The 23,071-nt window shown below is 35.0% G+C and overlaps 3 protein-coding genes across 4 annotated transcripts in view; 2 read left to right on the forward strand and 1 right to left on the reverse strand.

The window, feature by feature from the left end:
• The window catches only part of LOC125676121 (uncharacterized), a 180,282-nt gene that overhangs the window by 45,658 nt on the left and 111,553 nt on the right, over window positions 1-23,071 (forward strand). The gene's annotated exons all lie outside the window — the stretch shown is intronic.
• LOC125676128 (E3 ubiquitin-protein ligase HACE1-like) lies at window positions 203-21,897 on the reverse strand. 2 transcript variants are annotated; one of them, XM_056159989.1, is made up of 7 exons: window positions 21,726-21,897; window positions 15,718-16,051; window positions 15,484-15,591; window positions 14,701-14,773; window positions 8,690-8,841; window positions 8,545-8,583; window positions 203-3,814 (listed from the first exon to the last, which is right to left on the reverse strand). In XM_056159989.1, exons 2-7 carry the CDS (start codon window positions 16,010-16,012, stop codon window positions 3,405-3,407), a joined length of 1,077 nt encoding a protein of 358 aa, XP_056015964.1. In that variant the 5' UTR covers window positions 16,013-16,051; window positions 21,726-21,897; the 3' UTR covers window positions 203-3,404. The 2 variants fall into 2 exon arrangements, with proteins under 2 accessions (XP_056015964.1, XP_056015963.1); XM_056159988.1 differs by lacking the exon at window positions 21,726-21,897 and adding an exon at window positions 21,473-21,670.
• LOC130053211 (uncharacterized) overlaps window positions 18,940-23,071 on the forward strand; it is a 41,864-nt gene continuing 37,732 nt past the window's right edge. Inside the window, exon 1 of the mRNA XM_056159992.1 lies at window positions 18,940-19,092. Within this exon, the coding sequence (XP_056015967.1) occupies window positions 19,012-19,092 (81 nt within the window). The 5' untranslated portion in view covers window positions 18,940-19,011. The remainder of the gene's footprint in view (window positions 19,093-23,071) is intronic.

Raw genomic sequence — 23,071 nt, forward strand, 5'->3', positions numbered from 1 at the left:
TTTTCCATCTTTTATAAGATATCTCATAAACTTTATAAAATATCTTGTTTAATATACAAGATATCTTATAAAGTTTATGAGATATCTTATATAGTTTAAAAATATTTTATACATTTTATGAGATATATTATCAACTATAAATTATATGAGACCTCTTATGAAATTTATTAGATATCTTATTCAAAATAGAAGATATCGCATGGATTGTATAAGATACATTTATAAAGTAATAAATATAAATATGTCGTGACATACATCCTGAAAAGTATGAGTTCGCAATCACACATACAAATACACGTGAGCACACAGAGTGAAATACAAGCAAGTACTACCTTTTGTCATGGTTTGATAAGAAAATGAAATCTTTAGATTCGGCATAAACAACACTGCGTGCAGTTTTAATTTTAGTGAACATAATATTCATGAACATCATTTTACCACCTATATTTGTTAACTTAATGTAAAAAAAGAAATTCATCAGTACATAATGAACAACATAAAAAAAGGACTTTAAGCCAACTACTGTACAAGCGATAAGCATGGAGTAAAATGTACGAAATAGCTACAGAATTGGTACTTTTACAAAGTACGCATCAAATTGAACAGGTGAAGTAAGCAAATCTATCAATTTGCAACTTCATAGGTATGAAGCACTATTCATACATGAAATTGACTCTCTCAAAATAGAACCATTATTTCTTTCTCTCTGTTTTATAATTTGGTGTGCAAGAGAGAGAGAGAGAGAGAGAGAGAGAGAGAGAGAGAGAGAGAGACTGTGTTTGCGTGAGTGTGTGTGAGAGAGGGAGAGAAAGATTGCATGCAGGGGCAGTGCGGGGTCAATTCTGAATTGTTGAAAAGTAGGCGTTTGTGGAGGAATACTACAGTTTTGTGGGTATATCCATGCCATGTTTCGTGCACTCTCTCCTCTTGTAGTCCTACCCCTTTGCGCCACATTAATGAAATGCAAGATTCTCTGCACACTTGAAACATGTCAAAGGTTTGAAGAGCTGTTTCGAAACGGATTTTTCTAGGGAGCATTCATTAGCATCTGATTGTTAATCGAAGGCTATTGTAAAGCGTCATATCCCCCTTTTAGCTATTACCAGCCAAATTCAAAAGGCTCGTTCGGTTTGATCAAACCAGATGAAATGGAGACGGATGTGGAGAAGGTGGAGGAGGATTAGAAATGAGAAAGAGAAGGAAGGAGAATAGGTACTGGAGGAGGAAGAGGGGGAGGAGGGAGAGAAAAACAAATTTGGGGTTTTGGAATTGGAGCTTGGGTGGCGACTATTCGTGCTCGGGTATGGCCTAAAATTGGCGACAAATCGTGTCCACCCCCACGGCACGTTCGGTCGCCCGGCGACGATACGTGCGGCACGAATGGTCGCCGGCGACCAAATGTGCCAAAACGACCAAACGTGCCAAAACGACCAAATGTGCCGTAACAAGGCCGAGGTTCGAATCCCGGCCGTTACAGACCCAATTTGTTAAAACAGGTAGTGACAGTTCCATCGCCAAACGCTCGGGATCATATGTGAATGTCCTCGGAGATGACCTTAAAAACGGATGACCCGTGTCAAAGTAGGTGTGGCACACTAAAGAACCCTCACTGCTCAATGGCCATAAGCGCCGAGCATAGGCCTAAATTTGAAGCCCTTCACCGGTCTTGATGACGTCTCCATATGAATGAACAATTCTCGAGCGAGACGTTAAACAACGTGAGATACAATGAATTAATCAGTCAAAGAATATGTAATTGTCAGGGCCAGACATGACTGCTATCGAATCAGTCCCTTCGATCAAACACGCCCACTCATGCTTTTTACATACGTTGTACATAACATATGTAGAGATGCATGGTTTTACCGCTATATTGTGATAAGTAAGTGTTAATGGGTACCGCAATATGAACGAGATAAAAACGTACGCAAACTTTATTTATATAAAATGCATCTATTATGTGTAAAATAAAATTGTCTATAACACCTGACACCTGATCCCACCTCTGGTGTGTCCAGGGCTCTGTGTTTGCTCAACTTTCTATTTTGTGTAGTTTATAGGCGTTATGAGATTGTTCACTGTTCGTTATCTTCACCTTTCCTATAACACTTGTCATTTCTGTAACAACACACTAATCGATTAAGGACTAATAAGTATACTTTGGAAGGACGTAAATCACATATATTCCATATACATAAAATTACATAATTAGATAATTACAATTAAATATTTTATTGATAAGAGGGTTTTCAAAGCATTGAACTGGTAATATGTACTTAAGCTCATGAAGTCGATGCATGCAAGTGTTTTTCTCGTGATGCTGCAAGGAAATTTCAATAGGATACTACATATATCCATAAGATGTGTTATACATCCTTAACATATATACTTAATTTTCACCTATAACAATTTTATAAGGTGTGTTATACATTCTTAATACTGGAGGTATTTGTGATTTGCTATTATTTGCGGACAGAGATTAATACATCTCTTCATTGTTGTTCTACATAATGTCTTTCATTTCCACTCTTTAAATTTATTCGTACAAACACAAGTTGACCGTAGAAACTCTTCGTTGTGAAATTCATATGACATAGGCATGTTCAGAGAGACAACCACGGTTTCTGAGGGAAATTTAATCAATCCGTGGAATTTCACGCCAGGTGCTGCAAGTGACGAATCTTCGGGAAAAAAAAACGACTCGTCAGTGAATCGAGAGATTATTTTTCTTTCAATCTAAAGTGAAACTGGACATGCTCAGACAAACAAACCGGGGAAAATTAAGTTGATTCATGGTAGTTCGACCATCTTCCAACTTAAAAATCAAAGGTGATATATATCTTGTTATGCGTTTAAATCAAGGGAGAAATATTTAAAAAAGATGCACCCCCCCCAAAAAAAAAACCATGCTTTCTATGATGTTTTTGGGAACTATTTGTACAATTGATATCGTAAAAACGAAATTTAATTCATACAGTTACATTGCAGCATCACGATGAATTTGGCAAACAGAGTGTGTTTAGCAGATGAAAGGTTAAACAGAAAGCACAGAGTACTTTTGTTACTGTTGTTTTACTTCTAAACTATAACTGGGAGAGGGTATATTTGAAGAATATTATACTTTCGTTTTCAGTATAGTTACAACAAGAATTGACTGACAGATTAAAACTATACATTCTAATGTCTTAGTCATCAAATATGGCCCCTTTGTTACGAAGTTCTTGGGCTATTTCCACATGCCCCTTTTGGACAGCGTGACTTAATGCCGATTCTTTTTCAAAATCACGGATATTGACATCTGCTCCATGATTAGTCAAACATAAAACTACGTCGTAATGATTTCGCTTAGCTGCTCGAAAAAGAGGCGATCTATTTTTGGCTGTACAGTAGTTAACATCTGCACCTTATTGTAGTAGATATTCGACTATACTGTAATATCCTCTTTTTGCAGCACAGTAAAGAGGCGTTTTCTTGGAGTTATTGGATGCGTTTACATTGGCTCCATGGTTAATTAGTTCTTGAACAATTTCAAAATACTTCTGACGAGCTGCAAAAATTAAAGGAGTATTTTTGTCTTGGTCTTCAACATCGACCTCTGCTCCATTATCTATTAATTCCTTTACGATTTGTAGATGTCCTGAAAGGGCAGCTAAGTGGAGAGCAGTTTGTTTGTATTCATCACATATGTTTACATTTGAACCTTCCTTTAGGAGCGATCTGACCAAGTTCAAATTTCCATCATTTGCAGCTGATATAAGGACTGGAGTGCATCTTTTAGCGTGCTGTATGGTATCACTTTTCGGCTCCTGGACATCTGAATTGAAAGGACATATATAAATACTCTTTAGTGTAAATTGGAATATGAATTAACAGATAGTAGCATCAAATAAATTAATGGATTATAGTTAAAATATGCATTTTATTAATTGCAGTTGTTCCCGGAGATAATCAGACTTAACTCAATACGAGTGAAGTCCCGTTATTGAGAACGAATAGAACAACTATGTGCTCAAGATAGACAACTCATATGTCCTTGATTAGTGCACATCGGTGATCACCGTCAATCTCCGCAATATCATCATGTTGATCAGGCGCAATAATTGCTTCCTTTACAGATTTCCCAAAGAAAACGTTTCTTCAACTGCCAATCCGAATTCATCTACCTATTTTAATGCATCAAGTAATATATTTGGTAGAGTATTTTAGTAGGCGAAATAACGGTGAGTATTTGATTCTAATTATTACGCTTTCCAGTGATCATCAGGGCGTAAATGTTATAAATTCCATATTTTTATGGAACGGTGGGTGTTTACTTCCAAATATTACGCTTTCCAGGGATTAACAATAGGTAAATGGTCGTATCAATTTTATTTTTATCTGGATCAACAATTATACCACTGTCTTTGCCACATCTTGGACTTGAACACGTCATTTTTATTGTTTAGCTGAACTGGGGTTTTTTCACATACACTTATTACTGATCATTATCCCAAGGTAATTTTCGATCATTAAAATGTTGAGGGCTAAGCAGTCAAAAAGGAAGTCCACATCACCCTACGCAAGGACCGTCCTGTAACTAGAAGGCTGGGTCATGGTGTAAGGAAGCCCCCTCCCCCCACCCGGTGCCACCAAAATAACTGATGATACTAGTCCTACCAGTATCCAGTGCTACTCAGCTTCAGCTGACAAAGCCGGATCTTCAACAGGACAATTATCAACAACTTACCGCTGTAATTACTAGTGAGATACAAGTACCGGCTACACCAGGTACTGTCTCTCGTGCGTTGTTTCAGGAATGACATAGTCATCTGCTAATATCCCAATACCCCTTATACGTGTGTCAGATAATTTGGGTCTGCATGTCCCACATCACTCCCCTGGGGCTCTGTTGATGCTGGACTTTGGTTCAGTTATATGTCTAATCAGTCCATAACGCAGCAAACACAGTTAAAGTTGAAGTGCTACGATTATAATTACAAGGGTTCGTGCAGTAAGCAACGTTGCCAATATCAGCATCAGTGTATGCATTGCCACAAGACTCATCAACGCATCCATTGCTGGTCACTTCGATCAAACCAATCCCCCGACATCCGTCAAAACATTCCTCAATCAAACCACAGCTATTTTCGTCCCAACTCACCTCAGTCCATTTCCCTCCTACGGCAGACATTTCAAAACCCTAGACCAAGATTTGTGGGCCCTAGGTTTAACTCCAATCAAGATTAATATTATGCAAGATTACCTAGCACTATACCCTGACAAAAACAGAGCTCAATGTCTTTTGAGTGGTTATCAAAGTGGCTTTTATTTGAATTACACTGGCTTAAGGCTCCTGTTACAACCCAAAAATATGAAATCTGCTACTTGCCATAATCACTAAATAAATAGAACTTGGTCGCATAACAGGGTCATTCAACAGCCCATCTATGTTCAATTTGAGATGCAATCTTTTGGGAGTCCTCTCTAAAAAGACGTAGGATGGCGATTAATAACAACTTGTCTACTCCTATAGGAAATAGTGTCAAGGAGTTTATTGACCCCGGCTTATGTTCAGTCTCTTACGCATCCTTTGATCAGGCAATGTCTATGATCTAAACTCAAGGCAAAGGCACGTTATTATGAAAATGGACTTGTCAAGTGCATTTCGCCTGTTACCAATTCATCCATCTGATTTTGGTTTGCTAGGTATGTGTATTGATGGTAAATTCTATTTCGATAAGTGTATGTCTTTGAGGTGTTCTATAGCATGCTCAACGCATGAAAAAGTTTCATCATTCCTCCGCGGGTACTGGCTAAATGGCGTAATAGTCAGAACATAATATATTATTTAGATGATTTTTTATTTGCTGGAAAGGGGGATACGTCACATTATTCAGACCTGGCAAAGTCCTTTGACACCTTGTGCCAACAGTTTGGTATCCCTCTTGATGCAAAGAAAACGCAGGGCCCCACTACTAATTTATCTTTTCTTAGGTTAGTTATCAACACAGTTACACAAACTATTTTCATTCAGAGCTTCAGTCTTCCTTAACTTCATTCCTTTACTCTAAAAAGGTTTCTCTGGGAGACATGCAGTCGCTTTGTTGCTCACTCAACTTTATTGTTAAAGCACTTCCTGGCAGCAGGGCATTCTACCGTTGTTTTTCAATGCAACAATTGGCATTAAAAATCATATTTTCTTATAAGAGTAACTAACTCAATGAAGGACAATGTTCAGGTATGGCTTCAATTTCTCGTAAACTACAATGGTAAAACCCCATGCCCTGACATAGTTTGGTCTGACAATGAGTTACTCAACCTTTTCACAGATTGTTGTGGTTCTTGTGGTGGGGGTGCGTTTTATCAACCTTTGGGCAGTCCTCTACTGGGCAAATTCTTGGTCCCCTCAAGTCCGTAGATAGATCATATTTCTGGAACTCACACCCATCGTTGCTGCAATCTGGATGTGGCTTGATCATTTCATTGCCAAAAAATTAATTATAAATACAGATAAGATGGCCTTAGTCTACATTATCGATTCCGAAACCAGTAAGTCTCAGAGCGTCATGCACCTACTTAGGTCTTTAGTGTTACTTTGTATTAGATGCAACATACAAATAAAATGTGTTCATATCCCTTGCTATTATAGCTCTTTAGCGGATTCCATCTCTCGTTTTCAGTGGGCAAAGTTCATAGCACTAGCTCCCAATGCAAATAGTCAACCAACTCAGACTCCATCGGAATTATTGAATCTCTTAAACTTCATATACATACCATACTATCTGCTGCGGTCACTAAAAATACGACTAACACATACCAGAGATGACTGGACTCGTTTAGCATATTTTGTAACACGTTTCCATTGCCATTCCTTTGGCCACCATCAGTTCATCAATTTTTTAATTACATCGCATATCTGACAGCAAATTCAATATCACATTCACCTGCTAGGTGTTACATGAGTGACATAAGCTATCAAGTTCATGTTACAGGGGTCAATACTTATCAACTTCGAAAGGGCGCCACAATTCAAATACTACTCAACAAACATCGACATTATTTGGCCACTTACATAATTTCTTATCAATCATACCTAATGTTCAAGGCCTATTCTTTTGCCACCTCAATTCATAGCCTCCAACATCATATCAATTTACCTGGTACTCTACAAGTCAAATAGATTTATCGGCCTGAACACTGGTACTTTTGAATCTCATTCATTTCCAATAGGTGTGGCTACACATTTGTTCTTAGAGGGCGTACCCGAAGACGAAATTAAGGATAAAGGTAGCTGGAAACCCAATGCTTTTCAAGTTTGCAGGTACCGGTATTACAGTTTGGATAGTGGTTTCATTTTAATTCATTACGCCACCAGCACACATTTCCGAATTACTCAAACCATCACCTACATCTTCAGTCCCACAACATTTCCATAAGATGGTTTAGCAAGAGAGGCATGACTTGATATGTGAAGCCTTGGTTACGTTAAGTTGTTCAACAGCTAAGCTATCCGGATGGCAAAGTGTTACATTGCGGGGAAATATAATTGGTAATATGTCATTGCGTCATCTTCAAAACTTTATCAAATTAACAGTTGCTAATATCCATACTATGTTACGTAGATGTAAAATCATTTGGTCTCAAATCCTACCACGGAATGTTATCGCACATTGCAGCCGAAAAAAAGCAAGGGTTAGGATAAACAGTTCCACAGCGCATAGAAACTATATGTGTAATTTTGCGCTTTATAAATGTATAAAATAATAAGAAAATAACAATGTCCAATTTCACCATCGCTAGATATGGTGGCTACATTAATTACTCCGACTTACAAAACTGCACCTCTAAGTTATACCCAGATTGTACCTATCTCTCTGATATTGCCCAAACTGTATTTTTGAATGGTATACAATCAGGTTTGTATAAAATCATGTCTGAAAATTTCCAATTTATCCACCTCTGCGTCAATAGTGCAGTTTTGTCATGACATGGCCAAAATATGCCCGCTTGTGGCGGATGTCTTCAGACATAAGATAATGGGATCTGACACTTTCGGATATATAGCCGATTTTTGCTTGAAACCCTGTCGCAGTTTCTGTTAATTTTCCAGAGTCTCTGGCCAAAAATTAGGGCTTCTGTCATTGTTCCATTTCCATCGTTTTACATCATACACTATTGGAAAACTCGATGTAGACCATTGTGTGTAAAATCCATTGATCATCATTGAATGTGTATCATGCAACGAAAATATCGAACATTTACCATTTAATTTCATTGACCTATGAATATTGAACGCTTATTGATGATGGACTTCATTGTGAATATTGATTAAGGTTTGACGATTCTTGGTCATTGAAATATGAAATATAATCATTGATGTATCATTGCCCATTGTGAATTTTCATTTATCATTTCTACATGGTATTTTGTTCTGTCATTTATATTTTAAAATAAGTAGAGCCATGACCAAAAAAAAAAAAAAAAAAAAAACCCCAAAAAACTGCCAGCACACTTGTCTGTTTGCTCTATTCTGTCGAGATATGTACATATGACAATTATGATTACCTTCCAGTAAGACTGTCGTTTCCTGAGTGTTGACTTGTCCTATTCAATAGCAGAAATATCAACGTTCACTTTACAATAATTATTATTCTTATAAATAAAAACATGTTCCAAGTATTTAATAAAGAAAATTATGCTTCTGTGTTACCTTTTTTAAGCCTTCTCCACATTCGATGTGCGAAATACACAATGAAAAATCCAATAACAATTACTAGAATGATGCTGCTAGTCATGTCCGACGTTACATGATGAGTAAGGTTAATGATGGTATTTTCTTGTGATTCATCCCTGTTCGTCATCCTATAAAAATTAAATTTCTTTACCAAATCAATTTCATAAAAAGATGAAATTCTGTATTTTGATGAATAAGTATACAGACTCAGAAGGTGTAAAATACTATGATTAATTTAACCTAAAATCCTTTCGTTGATATGGATACTACCTAATGTAAAACTTATATGGTACCAGATGCGCATTTCGACACATAATGTATCTAATCAAACTTTCCTACAATTCGTAAACGTATTTAAAAGAGTTATAAAGTCTTATCGAAAATCGGGCACCATGCAGAAGGAATGTGTGACCACTTTTGCATATTAATTTTGTATATTTTATTGTATGATGCTTTATATCCCTTTTAGAATATTTCACTCATATTGAGCAGTGTAGGTGAAGTATCAATAATTATAAACTATGTTCAACGTCATACTAAGAAGAGTATGTTATCAGGACATCTGACCTTGTCTTTCACTCTAATATGAGGTAAAAAGCGAAGGAATAGTCACTGCTTAAGTCTTCGAAATGGATAAAGGAACTCGGGACATTCTGCTTGCTACTTAATGAACCCAAATATTGGGCTACAGCAGGGGTCTTGTATTATGAATTATTTATCAAATATTGGGCTACAGCAGGGGTCTTGTATTATGAATTTTCTATCAAATGTTGGGCTACAGCAGGGGTTTTATATTATATAATTATGGACTGTTTAGCAGGGAGACATCACAAATTATCAGGTCTTAGTAAGGTTATCACCGAGGGCGCCGATGCGATGCGCCCGAGGGTATCTGATAATTTGTGATGTCTTCCTGCTAAACAGTCCATAATAGTTCTGTTATCCTGAAGAATCTGAACATTGAAAAAACTATCAGACATTTATTAACTTGTACCATACTTCTTTTTTTTATTATCTAAAACGTCAACAAAATCGTAACAACTTTCTCTGCAGACAATTCTTATAACTTTTCAATAGTTTTCGAGGACTGAAACCAATGTTACCCTCAACTACATGTACTATTTTATTTTACACCCAATGTGATTGTCATACATATATTAGATATAAAGCAAAACACTGAGGTTAGAGAAAGTTAAACGAGAGAAAGCTTTCAATTGTGACGTCACAGTAGAATGACGCAAAAACATAACGTCAAAAATAAACATTTTGTAACGTATTACAAAACAAAAACGTAAACATCGAGTGAAATGAAAAATTCCATTCGAATGGGAATATTTGTCTTCTCAATTGTTATTTGTGACCGTTACTGTAAAGACTGAAGTTATTGATTAACGATCGCTTTCTCCCTTGCGCCATTAAAATTTATCTTTTAAAGGGATACAACACAGTTGTCACCTTGCACGTGAGGGAGACATCACAAATTGTATCACTCCACGTGACCACCCTCGACCAATGAAATTGACTGTATTATTCTGAAAGATACTAATATGAATTATCTATCAATATATAACACTTTCCGTGTGGGTTTGTATCCTTATTTAGTGATGTCACATAAGGTTAAATTGAACTTCCAGTGGAAGAATTGTCGAATTGTACCATACTCAGAAAGTCGACTTGAATCAGAAACGATCGATCTCGAACTATTCAAAGAAACGATTTTCAGTTCTGAAGAACATGGTGACTAAGGAAATATCAATTTGAAATTAGACATTTGTATATAATTTAATTCTTATTGTATTCTAGTCTCTGATTGGTCAAATTCATAATAAAGAACGCAGACTATTTTTGTATAACCTGGTTTGGTATGGAGACACACCCCTTTGACAACCAGCTGACGGAACTATTTTTTTTTCACTCTATAAATTTACCTCGGAGCACTCTTTTTGGCCTTCCTTGAAATAGAAATTCAACGTGTGCTATATGATACTTCTGTTTGATACACATATTGTATTCTTGTTGTCAAGTAGGATGTATAGAATCTACTTGTACGCATATGACTTGTAAAACATCTTTCTCGGCATGGTGATCGAATGATATAGCGAGCGCAGCGGGCCAGCGAGAAGTACTGGCTCGTACTGCCAGCTCTAATGACTAGAGCGCGGGAAATAATCCGAGCTAAATCCAAACCTCTAACAAGGAAAGTGTTGTGACGCCAATCCCAGAAGCGCCTTGTCAAAAATGGCTGAAATCTCGCAAAGCCACACCTTGGAATGTGATTGTGAACTTGCGTGGATTATCATCCTAATCTTGTGGCCTCCTAGCTCCAAAATTCAGTGCAAAATTAGGCAAAATGTTTAACGAAGTGCAATATTTATGAAAGGCAGGATAATGTGATGTGACATCATGTCTACGTTTTGGCGTACCTCATAATAAGACTGACAGTGGCGGATCTCAATCGGATCTATGTTGAGTGCGCGAGACATTCGAGGAATTTCTATTGTGGCGGGTCTAAATGCGTACTTGTTATTTCCATCTGTAAAAGCCATACTACCGGGACAGTATTGAATATACGTAAACATTAGGCATACGTAATATGGCATCGATTACAAATTGTGTATAATCGACTGCAAACCACAAATCTGATTAAAATACTAAATTCTCATTAGGAATTTATTATTCTAACGAGAAAAAAGGGAGATTAACTTAAATTGTTAGAATATGTGAGGGAGTACAGGTACTGAATTAATGTTATTTAGAAAAAAATGGGAAAAAATACAAAAAATATGAAAGGAATTCTGTCGGATTGAAAACATTTTTTCAAAAATCTGGTGGTTTTTGTGTGTTTTTCTTTTTTGACTAAACATACTGAGTGCTTGAATCCATTTCCTTTTAACATATCCGGTAATGCAAACCATGATGACCTCCCACCCCTCTCACGATAACCATATATACAGTCCATTACATGAATTTATCGCTTTATTCTTAAATTATCATTGTATTGAAATGCGTTTTATGTTCAAAGGTAGTGCTGTTTAAACACAGTTTTACTAATTTCAAAGGTTTTGGGCATTTTTATCATACAATTAGTAGTTTGAAAAGATTGAGAGAGAGAGAAAAAAAGGAGAGCATAGGCAGTCGACTGAGAGCATACAGTTCAGAACAGTGTCGTGCATCAAAGGTTAAGCAAGTCACAGTGAAGCATACAAATATTTCAATCACATTCATGCATACATGTTTCAATGATTTTAAAACCCCAAGAGAAAATTCATGTCACGAGTATTTGGCAAATATATATTGTTTAAATTCAATCTGATCATAGCATGGACATTACAAAATATGTATATACATGACTTGAAGCTGTGTTCGCTCAAACGGTAGCACCGTCAACTTAATAAACAAACATGTTATATTCGAATTAATGATTTATCAAGTAAACATTGTCCTGTTCATTTTGAAATACATTTTTCACTAGGAAAGGGGATTGCTCCATTGCTTGATCTGCCTTTCTACAAAGCAAACAAATCTCATACATACATGTATGTCACACTTTATATCAGATGACGTCAGTCACATTGACATGTGGATTGCGATTTGTCACTTGATAATACTTTTGTTTTGGTGTCGAATTTACTATTAGCGACAACATTGCATGTTTTTATGTGGTAGGACTTTTCATAGAGTTAAAATTCGCAAATTATTGTATTTTCTAACGTTTAAAAACTTATTTTGGGTAGGACTAGACAGTGTGATTTCCCTTTTTCTTTTCAATCTGCCGGAGCTCAGCGACTTCAATATCGATCTTTAAAGTGCAGTTAAATACCCACTACATGCATAAACTACATATATTTATGTCATGACAAACTTCAAACTTCACCTTCAATTACTACGTTTACAATATTTTGATAGATAGACTCCATAGAACTAAGATGGCTACCTTCACAGCTAAGCTTCGTCGTGGTTGCTACACTGCATTTATAAACGAAAGTTAGTACCGTTGTCTTTTGCATTGAATCATAAGGACTCGCAGATTATAAAGCGTAAATTGACCTTATACTGTACTTATGTAAAACTTATACGGTACCAATTTTGATGCACCAGATGCGCATTTCGACAAATAATGTCTCTTCAGTGATGCTCAACCGAAATCTTTGAAATCCGAAAAAAACTATGAGGTTTTAGAGCTAAATATAGCCAAAAACAGCGTGCCAAAAAAGTGGAGCCAAATTCGTCCAAGGATAAGAGCTATGCATGAGGGAGATAATCCTTAATTTTGAAATGAATTTCTAAATTTTGTAACAGCAATTAAATATACATCCGTATTTTCAAGCGAGTAACGAAGTACTTCGCTACTGGGCTGTAGAGACCCTCGGGGACTAACAGTCCACTAGCAGAGGCCTCGACCCAGGGGTCATGATGTAAAACTTATACGGTACCAATTTTGATGCACCAGATGCGCATTTCGACAAATAATGTCTCTTCAGTGATGCTCAACCGAAATCTTTGAAATCCGAAAAAACTATGAACTTATGAAATGCCCCAGAATTAAAGAATTAAAAGTCATTCCTTATATAACTAGGCAACGGATTGTTGAGTAAGATGAAATAGAATAGGCTTTTTTCTCGATCCAACTTCTATTAAAAAAATTACTGATAAAACTGCGTGGATGCAAGGTGAGAATAACGATCAGTAATCAATCTCATAATTCCTAATAAAAGACTTAATCCAGAATAAAATTATGATTTTGATACCAAGCGGAAAGTATGGATAGGTAAAAAAAATAATATCTACATTATCTCACAGTTTTCTGTGATGGGATTAGCAATTAATTAAGGTATTACAGACCGATCAAACCCCCTAACCTATAAAAAAAAGGGGCAAAGCACGGTAACCGTGTTTCTTTCGTGGTAAACTATTCTAAAGGACTTCTCAATGTTCACAAGAGACAAACAATTACCAGACACTATGGTACATAAGAAACACAATAATCTATTTCTTAGGAAAGAAAATTTATGCAAACCGTGTGGTGTTAAAACGTGTATTTCATTAAATCTAATCAATTTTTAGGATTGTAACGTTAACAAATATCATATCAAAACTTGTATCATTTATATATCCAGCAATATAGTTTATGGAATGTTTTGCAAAAAATGCAACACAATTGTATATGTGGGAGTAACTGGGGTAACTTCATACCAAAGGCATGTTTTGAATTTGTCATTGATTAGACGAGAAACCGATGACCCTGTTGCTATTCATTTCTATACAGATTCCCATTGTATTGAAGATTATTCCATTATTGGAATTGATAAACTTTACAAAGATTACTTTTATCGTCGTTTTATAAAAATAAAAGTAGAAAGAAACTTATGCACGAATAATAAACAAAAGTGAACATTTATGTCCTTAATAATCAATGTTTTGTAGGTAGAGAACGCGTTATAAGAACTGATTTTAACAATTTAAATATATATATTGATGTACAGATATTTACGATTAACTGTTTACTGTGATATTTCATGTTTTTATTCACTTAGGTCAGAAGTTGACTGATTTGTAAACAAACGTTTCTAAAGGTTTGCTACATTACTAACCAAAATATCTAATTGTACGCATGTGCACATTTGTGTATGTATCACACTCACCTCTCATTTGAGGATGTGTCCATGGGACCGGGTGAGTATTGTTAATTTCATTATCAAACTTTTAAAGTTTCCGGCATTAGAAGCACGGATCAGGTAGGAGATCTTGTGTTACTTTAGGCGTGACACAATTCAGAGTCCTCACTTGTGCGGTCACTTGTCAGAATTTGTGACACTTTTGTGACTTCTCTGTCCGAATTTAAAAAAAAAAAACTCTAATGGACCATAAAACAACGTACGAACTTCATGAACGAAATTCTGATGTCGTAGTAATGCAAACATGATTTCTATAGGCTTGTAATGTTTGGTCTACATTATGTGATGACTTAAAATTTATCAGTTGGATACCTTGGTGATGGTTTGCATTCCGGATCGGCAATGAAACACCTCAATTTTATGTCTATGTTCAAACACTCTGGATCTGAATTTGAAATATTTTTGTTAATACATGTTGGTTACATCAGTATAAACAATTAAAACAATGGCTGATGAAAAAGCTTGATATAATTCTATACACAAGAAAATTCAATTAATTCGACAGTCTCAGAAACTGAACTGCCAATATTGGACCCAGTCAACAAATGTTTGCAAGGTTTCTATTTCATGTAAATTTCATTTTTTCGGAATGACAGATTAATCTTTGATGCCGGACATAATACATGTATAGACAGGTATGAATAGTGTTTTCCTGACAGCAAGGTAAATAGCAGATGTTGTAAGTATCATTTTCCATACCAGAAGAGAAGAATGATTGAACGCATGATACTCAACGTACAAACAAAAATGCGACACGAGTTGGACTATACATTTGTAAAAGAACAAAAACAATAGTACCGGAAACGGTATATGATACGATCTAAAGACGGGCGTAACAAATAGTCCTATTGTTTAGATGAAGTCAAATGTAAATAGAAGGATAATATAAACAAACGTAGCCTTTTGATTTTGTACAATTTATATAGATACATCGAAGTTAGGGATCTCAAAAAGATGTATTAAACTGCCACATTGTGGATGGTTAATATGATTTTCCCTCCAATCAATATACAATTATCTATGTATTGTTGATTATATAAAAAGCTATATTTGTGTGCCTTACTTTCGTACGTTGAGCATTCTTACAATACTTACAAGTATATATTTCGTCTGCAAAATAAGATATTTGCGGACAACCATCTTTGAATCTGTGACATTTGATTTGATTTAGGATCCCTTTTCCTCTCAACTCAAGACAATTACCTATTGATGTAAAAATATCCTATCAGGATGATAAATAAAACTATGTAATTTAGGTCACTATCTTATAACAACCAAGAAATAGATAAAAAGAATCACAATGCGTCATAATATTTGCATTTTAAAAACCTTCTTGAACTCTTGGTCGTATTTGATCATAGCAGAATTCCAGAAGATGTGTTTTATTCTCATTTGGCACACATATATATCTGTTCCTGGAAGATTCGTCTTGTGTACAGTTTCGTCGTTCGGAGGCAAGCTTCCATGCAGTGCTGTCTTGAGGACACGCTGATACTCTCGTGACAGGGAATCTGTATACAGGAGATTGATTATGTCCAGCTCCCTGTACACCACATTCTAGCGTTGTTAACACAAATATGGTTGTTTTGACATAGATATGTAGATGTCCAATGGCGTCATCCATTGCAATTTGAATAGAGAATAGTCATATGTTGATATCACTCTGCTCAATTTAGAAATAAAAGGATTTATTTAAGGTATAAACACATATATTGTTTTTATCATAAAGGAAGAGTTTTATGATAGGCTTTGTTCATTTACATTTTACTTCATGTGTCTAATTGTTGTGCATCTACAAAACAAGCAACTCAAACATGCATTTCTCATTTTCACAGTTAGTGTGATATGGTTTTTTATGTCAAGTGTAAATGTTTGTGCTTTTACCGAAAAAATGAATTATTTTGAAGCGGCATAGGCCTGTTACTAACGAAACATTTATATTTTATGCAACTATAGAAAGTTAATTTGACAGGTTCTTTTCAAATGCAACATGTGAACATTCTTAAAGTATCAACTGTTTTCTGCTATCAAAGTGTTAACTCTTTGCTTAATCATGTATGAAATTGTATCATCTTGTTAACAAATATACATTGAATGTAGTAAGGATATTATTATATAGCTCAATAATTTGTAAATGAAAGGTGAAGATAACGAACAGTGATCAATCTCATAACACCTATAAGCAATACAAACCAGACAGTTAGGTAAACACGGACCTCTGGATATACCAGAGGTGGGATCAGGTGCCAAGAAGGAGTAAGCATCCTCTTTTAAGCTGATACCGTTGTCAAGCATTGGTATCAAATGCATATTAAAGGTACTGTTATGATATTAATAACTTAGAGGATACAAGTAATAGTTATTGTATATTTATTTCAGTGTATCTTGATTTATTTGGACGAAGTCCAAATAAATCAAGATACACCGAAATAAATATTCAATAACTTACTTGCATCATGACCAATTAGGAATATTATATCTGTCATGTGACCAGTGGTTATTACATACTTTTTTAACTACCCCAATGAAAAGTAAAGTTTTTTGTCAGGTGATCGCTTGGGTATTTTCCTCTTCCCGTCATGCATGCCCATTGCGCACTTATCGCCCGATAGTTGGTAAGAGCGGATGTGCAGAATGTGTCTGATCAGAGCACCTCAACTATGATCATTGACGATTGTTAACACGATTTGGATTTACAGTTTTTATTCAATGATGACCATGAGGATTTTCTCACAAGCATGTGATGATCACACAATTTGTGAAATTAAACTGGGAGATGATAAAATGGATATCGACACGGCCGCGAGTCTAGATCTAGTTAATTCTAATTTAAACTTCACCATGTGTTGAAATTGTCAGGTGGTGTTCAATGATTTATTTACACAGCACATTTTAAAAAAAAAATGCAAATGATGGTTCCGCCCACTGGGGTATCTCCAATTATTGTACACGTTTTAATAAGGGAAACACACCACAGCCATGATACAAATGTCAAATGTATTGAATTACAGATATATATATATATATATATATATATATATATATATATATATATATAACTAGATGATCGAAGACTATGTTTTGATTTGTGAAATGCATTTCTTCTTAAAAGCATCAACATAATTGGGTTTTTACATGCTAACTATCTTTCTACTTTGTACACATTTGTCAAAGTGGTAACACAGTTATTCAACAAAGGCGGATTGCCTTTACATTTGCAACAATACACAGAGTACTTCATTAACGAAATTGATCATTTCATTTTGTAAACTATTCACCAAAATGGTTTTGTTTTGTACAAAAATTATATTTACTAGAAAAAATCCCTAAACCTGGACTGCGTATTAAAAAAAAAACCATTTTCAGTTATACAAAACATGCATATGTTCTATTGATTCCTTTCTTTTGCACATTGTGCATTTTCTTTATTTTTAACAAAAATAGATTTGTGACTAAAACTATGATTTATACAATATTGTAGCCAAAAAAAATTTGTATCCTTAGCAATAATAAAAACATGTTAGTTAATTGTACATGCACTTTTAAGACCTGTACGTAAGATTTTCGAATTGACCTGTCATGATTATAGAACATGAGATAAGAAGGACTTTATCCTGGGTTGGCCAAGATGGATATATTTGAAGATATAGATCATGACCTGGGGTCCCGGTGGGTTTTCATGAAATTATTATACAAGCATCGCCGAATTATATTTCGTTTTGTTACACTCTAATATACCTTTCTTTCCAAATGGAACTATGAACGACATTTACGTTAATGAAAAATCCTGTTTAGTCATCTGACAATTGTCCATCTAAATGATCCCGTTGGGATCCGGGTTAGAATACGTCCTCAGTACCCTTTGCTTATCGCAAGAGCCGACTAAATGGGGCGGTCCCTCGGATGAGACCGTAAAAACCGAGGTCCCGTGTCACAGCAGGTGTGGTACGATATAGATCCCTCCCTGCTCAATGGTCATAAGTGCCGATCATAGGTCTAAATTTTGCAGTCCTTCACCGGCATTGTGGTGATGTCTCCATATGAGTGAAATATTCTCGAGAGGGACTTAAAACAATATTGAACCAATCAATCAATCCATCCATCTAAATGAACATAATCAACTTCTCGGAAAGTTCATGGATATTTTCTTAACTTTTAAGGGAACTGAAATTGTGAATATTATTGTACTGCACTCTTTGGATCTGATGAGTAGGTTCAGAATCCTACAAAATGATGCAACCTTTAAAAATCTTTACTACCCACAGGCATGAAGTACACACTGTAAGAGAAATGATGCCTCTACCAAAACTAAGAAATCCATGGCCCTTGAGTCAGGGTTCTGATGCTAGGACGGGCCATTATGGTTTATATTGTGTGCTTCAATTCTTCATTTGTTTTCACTTACTCCCTCACAGCTTTAAATATCTGTATCGATCGTTATGGAGATTATGAATCCCTTATGATAAGAAATGCCTATTTATACAGAGCATACTACGCTCTACTGATATTGTGCAATTCTGCACCCCAGCGTCAGTGGCCCAGATTCTAACGCAGAGTTCAATCAGTAAAACAGTGATATATTTTCACCAGTAAACGCATCCGTTTTACTTCAGTGCATACTATATGTATGGTTATGAAGAGTGTGAAATACATGACCTGGACCGACTGATGAGGCTTAAGGGGGCCGGGAGCGGCAGTCATGTAGTAAATATACTGTGTGTGACGTCTTTTCTATTAAGCTAAGGGCAAATTATTTTCATCCTTCAGATATATTTGATACCTTGTTTGAATGCGTTGCCCATTGAAGAGTAGCAACGTGTTACCCAAGGATTTCTTGTTCGATAATAGTATTCGATACTGAATGATAGGACTTAAAATTGTTGCTTTTACTATTTTTAAGAATTGACACTTTAAAGCAGAAAAATTACAAATTATTATGACAAACGTTTTGTGAGTGTTTTTGACAGAAATATTTTCATTAGACACCTGTGTTGGGCTTGCAATAGTTGTCCAATGAAACAAATTGAAATATGAATTGAAGAGAATGGCCTTTCTAACTTTTTATGAACAAATCGTATCCACCATGTACTATATATATATATATATATATATATATATATATATATATATTCAATAAATTCTTTTTTCTTGGTATCGGGGTAGAAGTAAGTCAAAAAATAAAATCTAATACTCAAACTTTTATCTATAGCGCTTTCGCCCTGCGGGCTCGTCACTAGATTTTTAAACAATGTAAACAAGTTCCATTATGACGCCATCCTCGTGACGTTATGTGGGCAACGTCAAACATAATACAGTCATGATTGTGACGTCAGAACATTATACAATAAGATCCTACAATAAAAAACACACCATGTAGCGGACATTTTGATTCGTGCGGGGGAGGCAGTTTTTATATTTTTCCATTTTACAAAGTAAAAGAGGAAAAATGAACAATTACGCAGAGCCAAGGAAAACTATTTCATAAAACTGTTTAAGCCGAAACTAAACTGTTAATATTTTTACTTCATGTTATTTAACATGTACATTTTACATAGAATGTCTCCTTTAATGTACAGGAATATTCAGAGGCGCTTAAAACTTATAGACTGAACTATTTTAAATATGTCTGTATTTTTAAAAGTGCCTAACATTAACATTGTATAATGTTCTGACGTCACAATCATAACTGTATTATGTTTGACGTTGCCCACATAACGTCACGAGGATGACGTCATAATGGAACTTGTTTACATTGTTTAAAAATCTACTGACGAGCCCGCAGGGCGAAAGCGCTATAGATAAAAGTTTGAGTATTGGATTTTATTTTTTAACTTTATATATATATATATATATATATATATATATATATATATATATATATATTCAATGTGTCATTGTTTTGTCAAAAACTTAGTATGTATCAATGCAGTGAATTCAGATTTCTGATAAAATACAAACGTTCACATTACATGTAGTGAACGATCTAGCTGACAGGACATCCTATATCATTTGATAGTAACAATGCACCAGATACACAAAATAAATATTGATTCGTCAATTAAAGCACTTCGTCAGGCACCTGGGAAAAATATCCTATTCTAGCCTTGATAAATATATTAACATTGAAACTTGACAAGTAGCTCTTCATATCGATTCTGTATTTAACCGTTTTGTCAATTGATACGCTTTCTATGTGAAAAGAGAAACATTTGTGTTTCTGACTGCATAATGTCGGTGGAAAAGTAGTGTAAAAATCGAAGTGCATGTCACTTTAAAACTTCTGACTACATTACCAGTTTTCGGTTTCACAATGAGGAAGAATAGTCAACTATTTCAAATGATACTAGTATGTATGCATTATTCTTAATGACAATGAATAATAGGAATTGTATGGTTTCAAAATAAAGAGAAGAAGATTCCTAATATATATATTTATATACAGATACACAGATAAATAAATGAATAAGTATGTATGTATATATGTATATATATATATATATATATATATATATATATATATATATATATATAATACTATACTATTCCTAACACAGCAAATCAACATTCTTACCTATTAATGGATATGGCATGTGGAAGTCGCACTTACACGAGATATATCTGATCATTTGTTGACGACACTGTGCGGGTATTGGGTTTTTTAAATGTTGCATTGTAATTATTAGACGATATCGATCAAATCGGGAAATCCTACCTTCATTGATATTTAAATGTTGTGTTTAAGGTTAATTCATTGCAGATGTATGCATATTGCGTTTCAGTTTGTCTACAACAACAACAGCAGCAAGAAACAAACAAATAAAACGGAAATTATGGAAGACAAATATGAGCACAAGTGCTGGTTCATCAATCTAAACAAGTTTTGTTTATACCATGAAAACATGGCGATTGTCAACAAAAATTTGATACGGATTTATAAAACTGATATGATTTAATTACAATGTTCTTCCATGTGTTTATTGTTTTCAGATTAGTTTAGCGATCCTTTATCAGTGAAGTAATTTCAGTGTATGTTGAAGTCTACGAAATGTAATTCATGTGTTAACAGACATAAATGTTTACTTACAGTGTGTTCTAACAGCCAATACTATCTCCTTATGCTCACCCTTCACCAATTCTAATTTCACATCACATTAACACATTGTTTATCATGAAGTACGGTAGCCCTTGTTTGACACTTTGTGGCAATTACACCACGGTGCCACTGATACGGCAAACTACATGTACATCAATCATGGATTGTGGACTTTAAACAAAGATAATTCCTGTACACAGTTAGTGCATGACTTAGACATAAAATAAACTTATTCAAAACTTACATTTCTGTTTGGATGGGACTCGTCGAAAACGAAAGTAGTAACTAACCGGGTGTGGCTAAACGCAGTCCGGAAATGGAAAGGGATATTCTTAGTTTTGTTATCAGATCATTGTTGGAACCCACTGATATTTTCTCCGTTAATCTATGTCAAATGTAGTACTTGTAACCCATGCGTTCCAATCATGGTATTAGACGATGAGTTTTGCTCTAATCAACGTGACATGATCCAAGAAATTTAAATACATATTGGTCGCTGTTAATAAGATCTAAGGAATGTGATTCAGCTCAAGAGGATGGAGATGTACTCTTTGATTCCTTATCCAAGGATATCAATAAAACCACATATAATATGATTATGTTAAGTAAACAAAGTTCAATGTTCTATATCTCTTTTAATTCATATACAAATGAACATGTTTGGTTATGTTAATGATTTGTGTGCATATTTTGTAAATTTGCGAATGCATCACAGCCCCATTTCACAACATGCTTTTTGATTTAAATCATACATGTTTAATTATTGAAACATAAAGGTAAAAATTTCCATTGAGAAAAAAAAATGGATATAGTTCCCTCGACGTCTAATACTAGCATCACTTTCGCCAAATCTTACGCTCCATTCTATACAATGCATGTGACTATTTTGGTCGGCTCGATTGGACTATGGTTGCGTTATCAATCTATCATATGTAACGTACAACTCATAAACACAGCATAGGATTATCTGTCTCTAATTGTCATAATCTCTGAATGATACTGATAATGAAAGTCAAACAAACAGCTTAGGATTATCTGTCTCTAATCGTCATAATCTCTGAATGATACTGATAATGAAAGTCAAACAAACAGCATAGGATTATCTGTCTCTAATCGTCATAATCTCTGAATGATACTGATAATGAAAGTCAAACGAACAGCATAGGATTATCTGTCTCTAATTGTCATAATCTCTGAATGATACTGATAATGAAAGTCAAACAAACAGCATAGGATTATCTGTCTCTAATTGTCATAATCTCTGAATGATACTGATAATGAAAGTCAAACAAACAGCATAGGATTATCTGTCTCTAATTGTCATAATCTCTGAATGATACTGATAATGAAAGTCAAACGAACAGCATAGGATTATCCGTCTCTAATTGTCATAATCTCTGAATGATACTGATAATGAAAGTCAAACGAACAGCATAGGATTATCCGTCTCTAATTGTCATAATCTCTGAATGATACTGATAATGAAAGTCAAACGAACAGCATAGGATTATCTGTCTCTAATTGTCATAATCTCTGAATGATACTGATAATGAAAGTCAAACAAACAGCATAGGATTATCTGTCTCTAAT

Source organism: Ostrea edulis, chromosome 3 (genome assembly GCF_947568905.1).
Source record: "Ostrea edulis chromosome 3, xbOstEdul1.1, whole genome shotgun sequence".
Taxonomy (NCBI): Eukaryota; Metazoa; Mollusca; class Bivalvia; order Ostreida; family Ostreidae; genus Ostrea; species Ostrea edulis.

Bases quoted from the DNA above. Each gene is read 5' to 3' on its own strand.
- LOC125676128 (XM_056159989.1), bottom strand. From the start codon at position 16,012: ATGGATGACGCCATTGGACATCTACATATCTATGTCAAAACAACCATA. The intron at 15,592-15,717 runs GTTTTTAAAATG...TTACATCAATAG, and splicing joins ACGACCAAGAGTTCAAGAAG to GTAATTGTCTTGAGTTGAGA. The intron at 8,584-8,689 runs GTAACACAGAAG...GCTATTGAATAG, and splicing joins GTGGAGAAGGCTTAAAAAAG to GACAAGTCAACACTCAGGAA.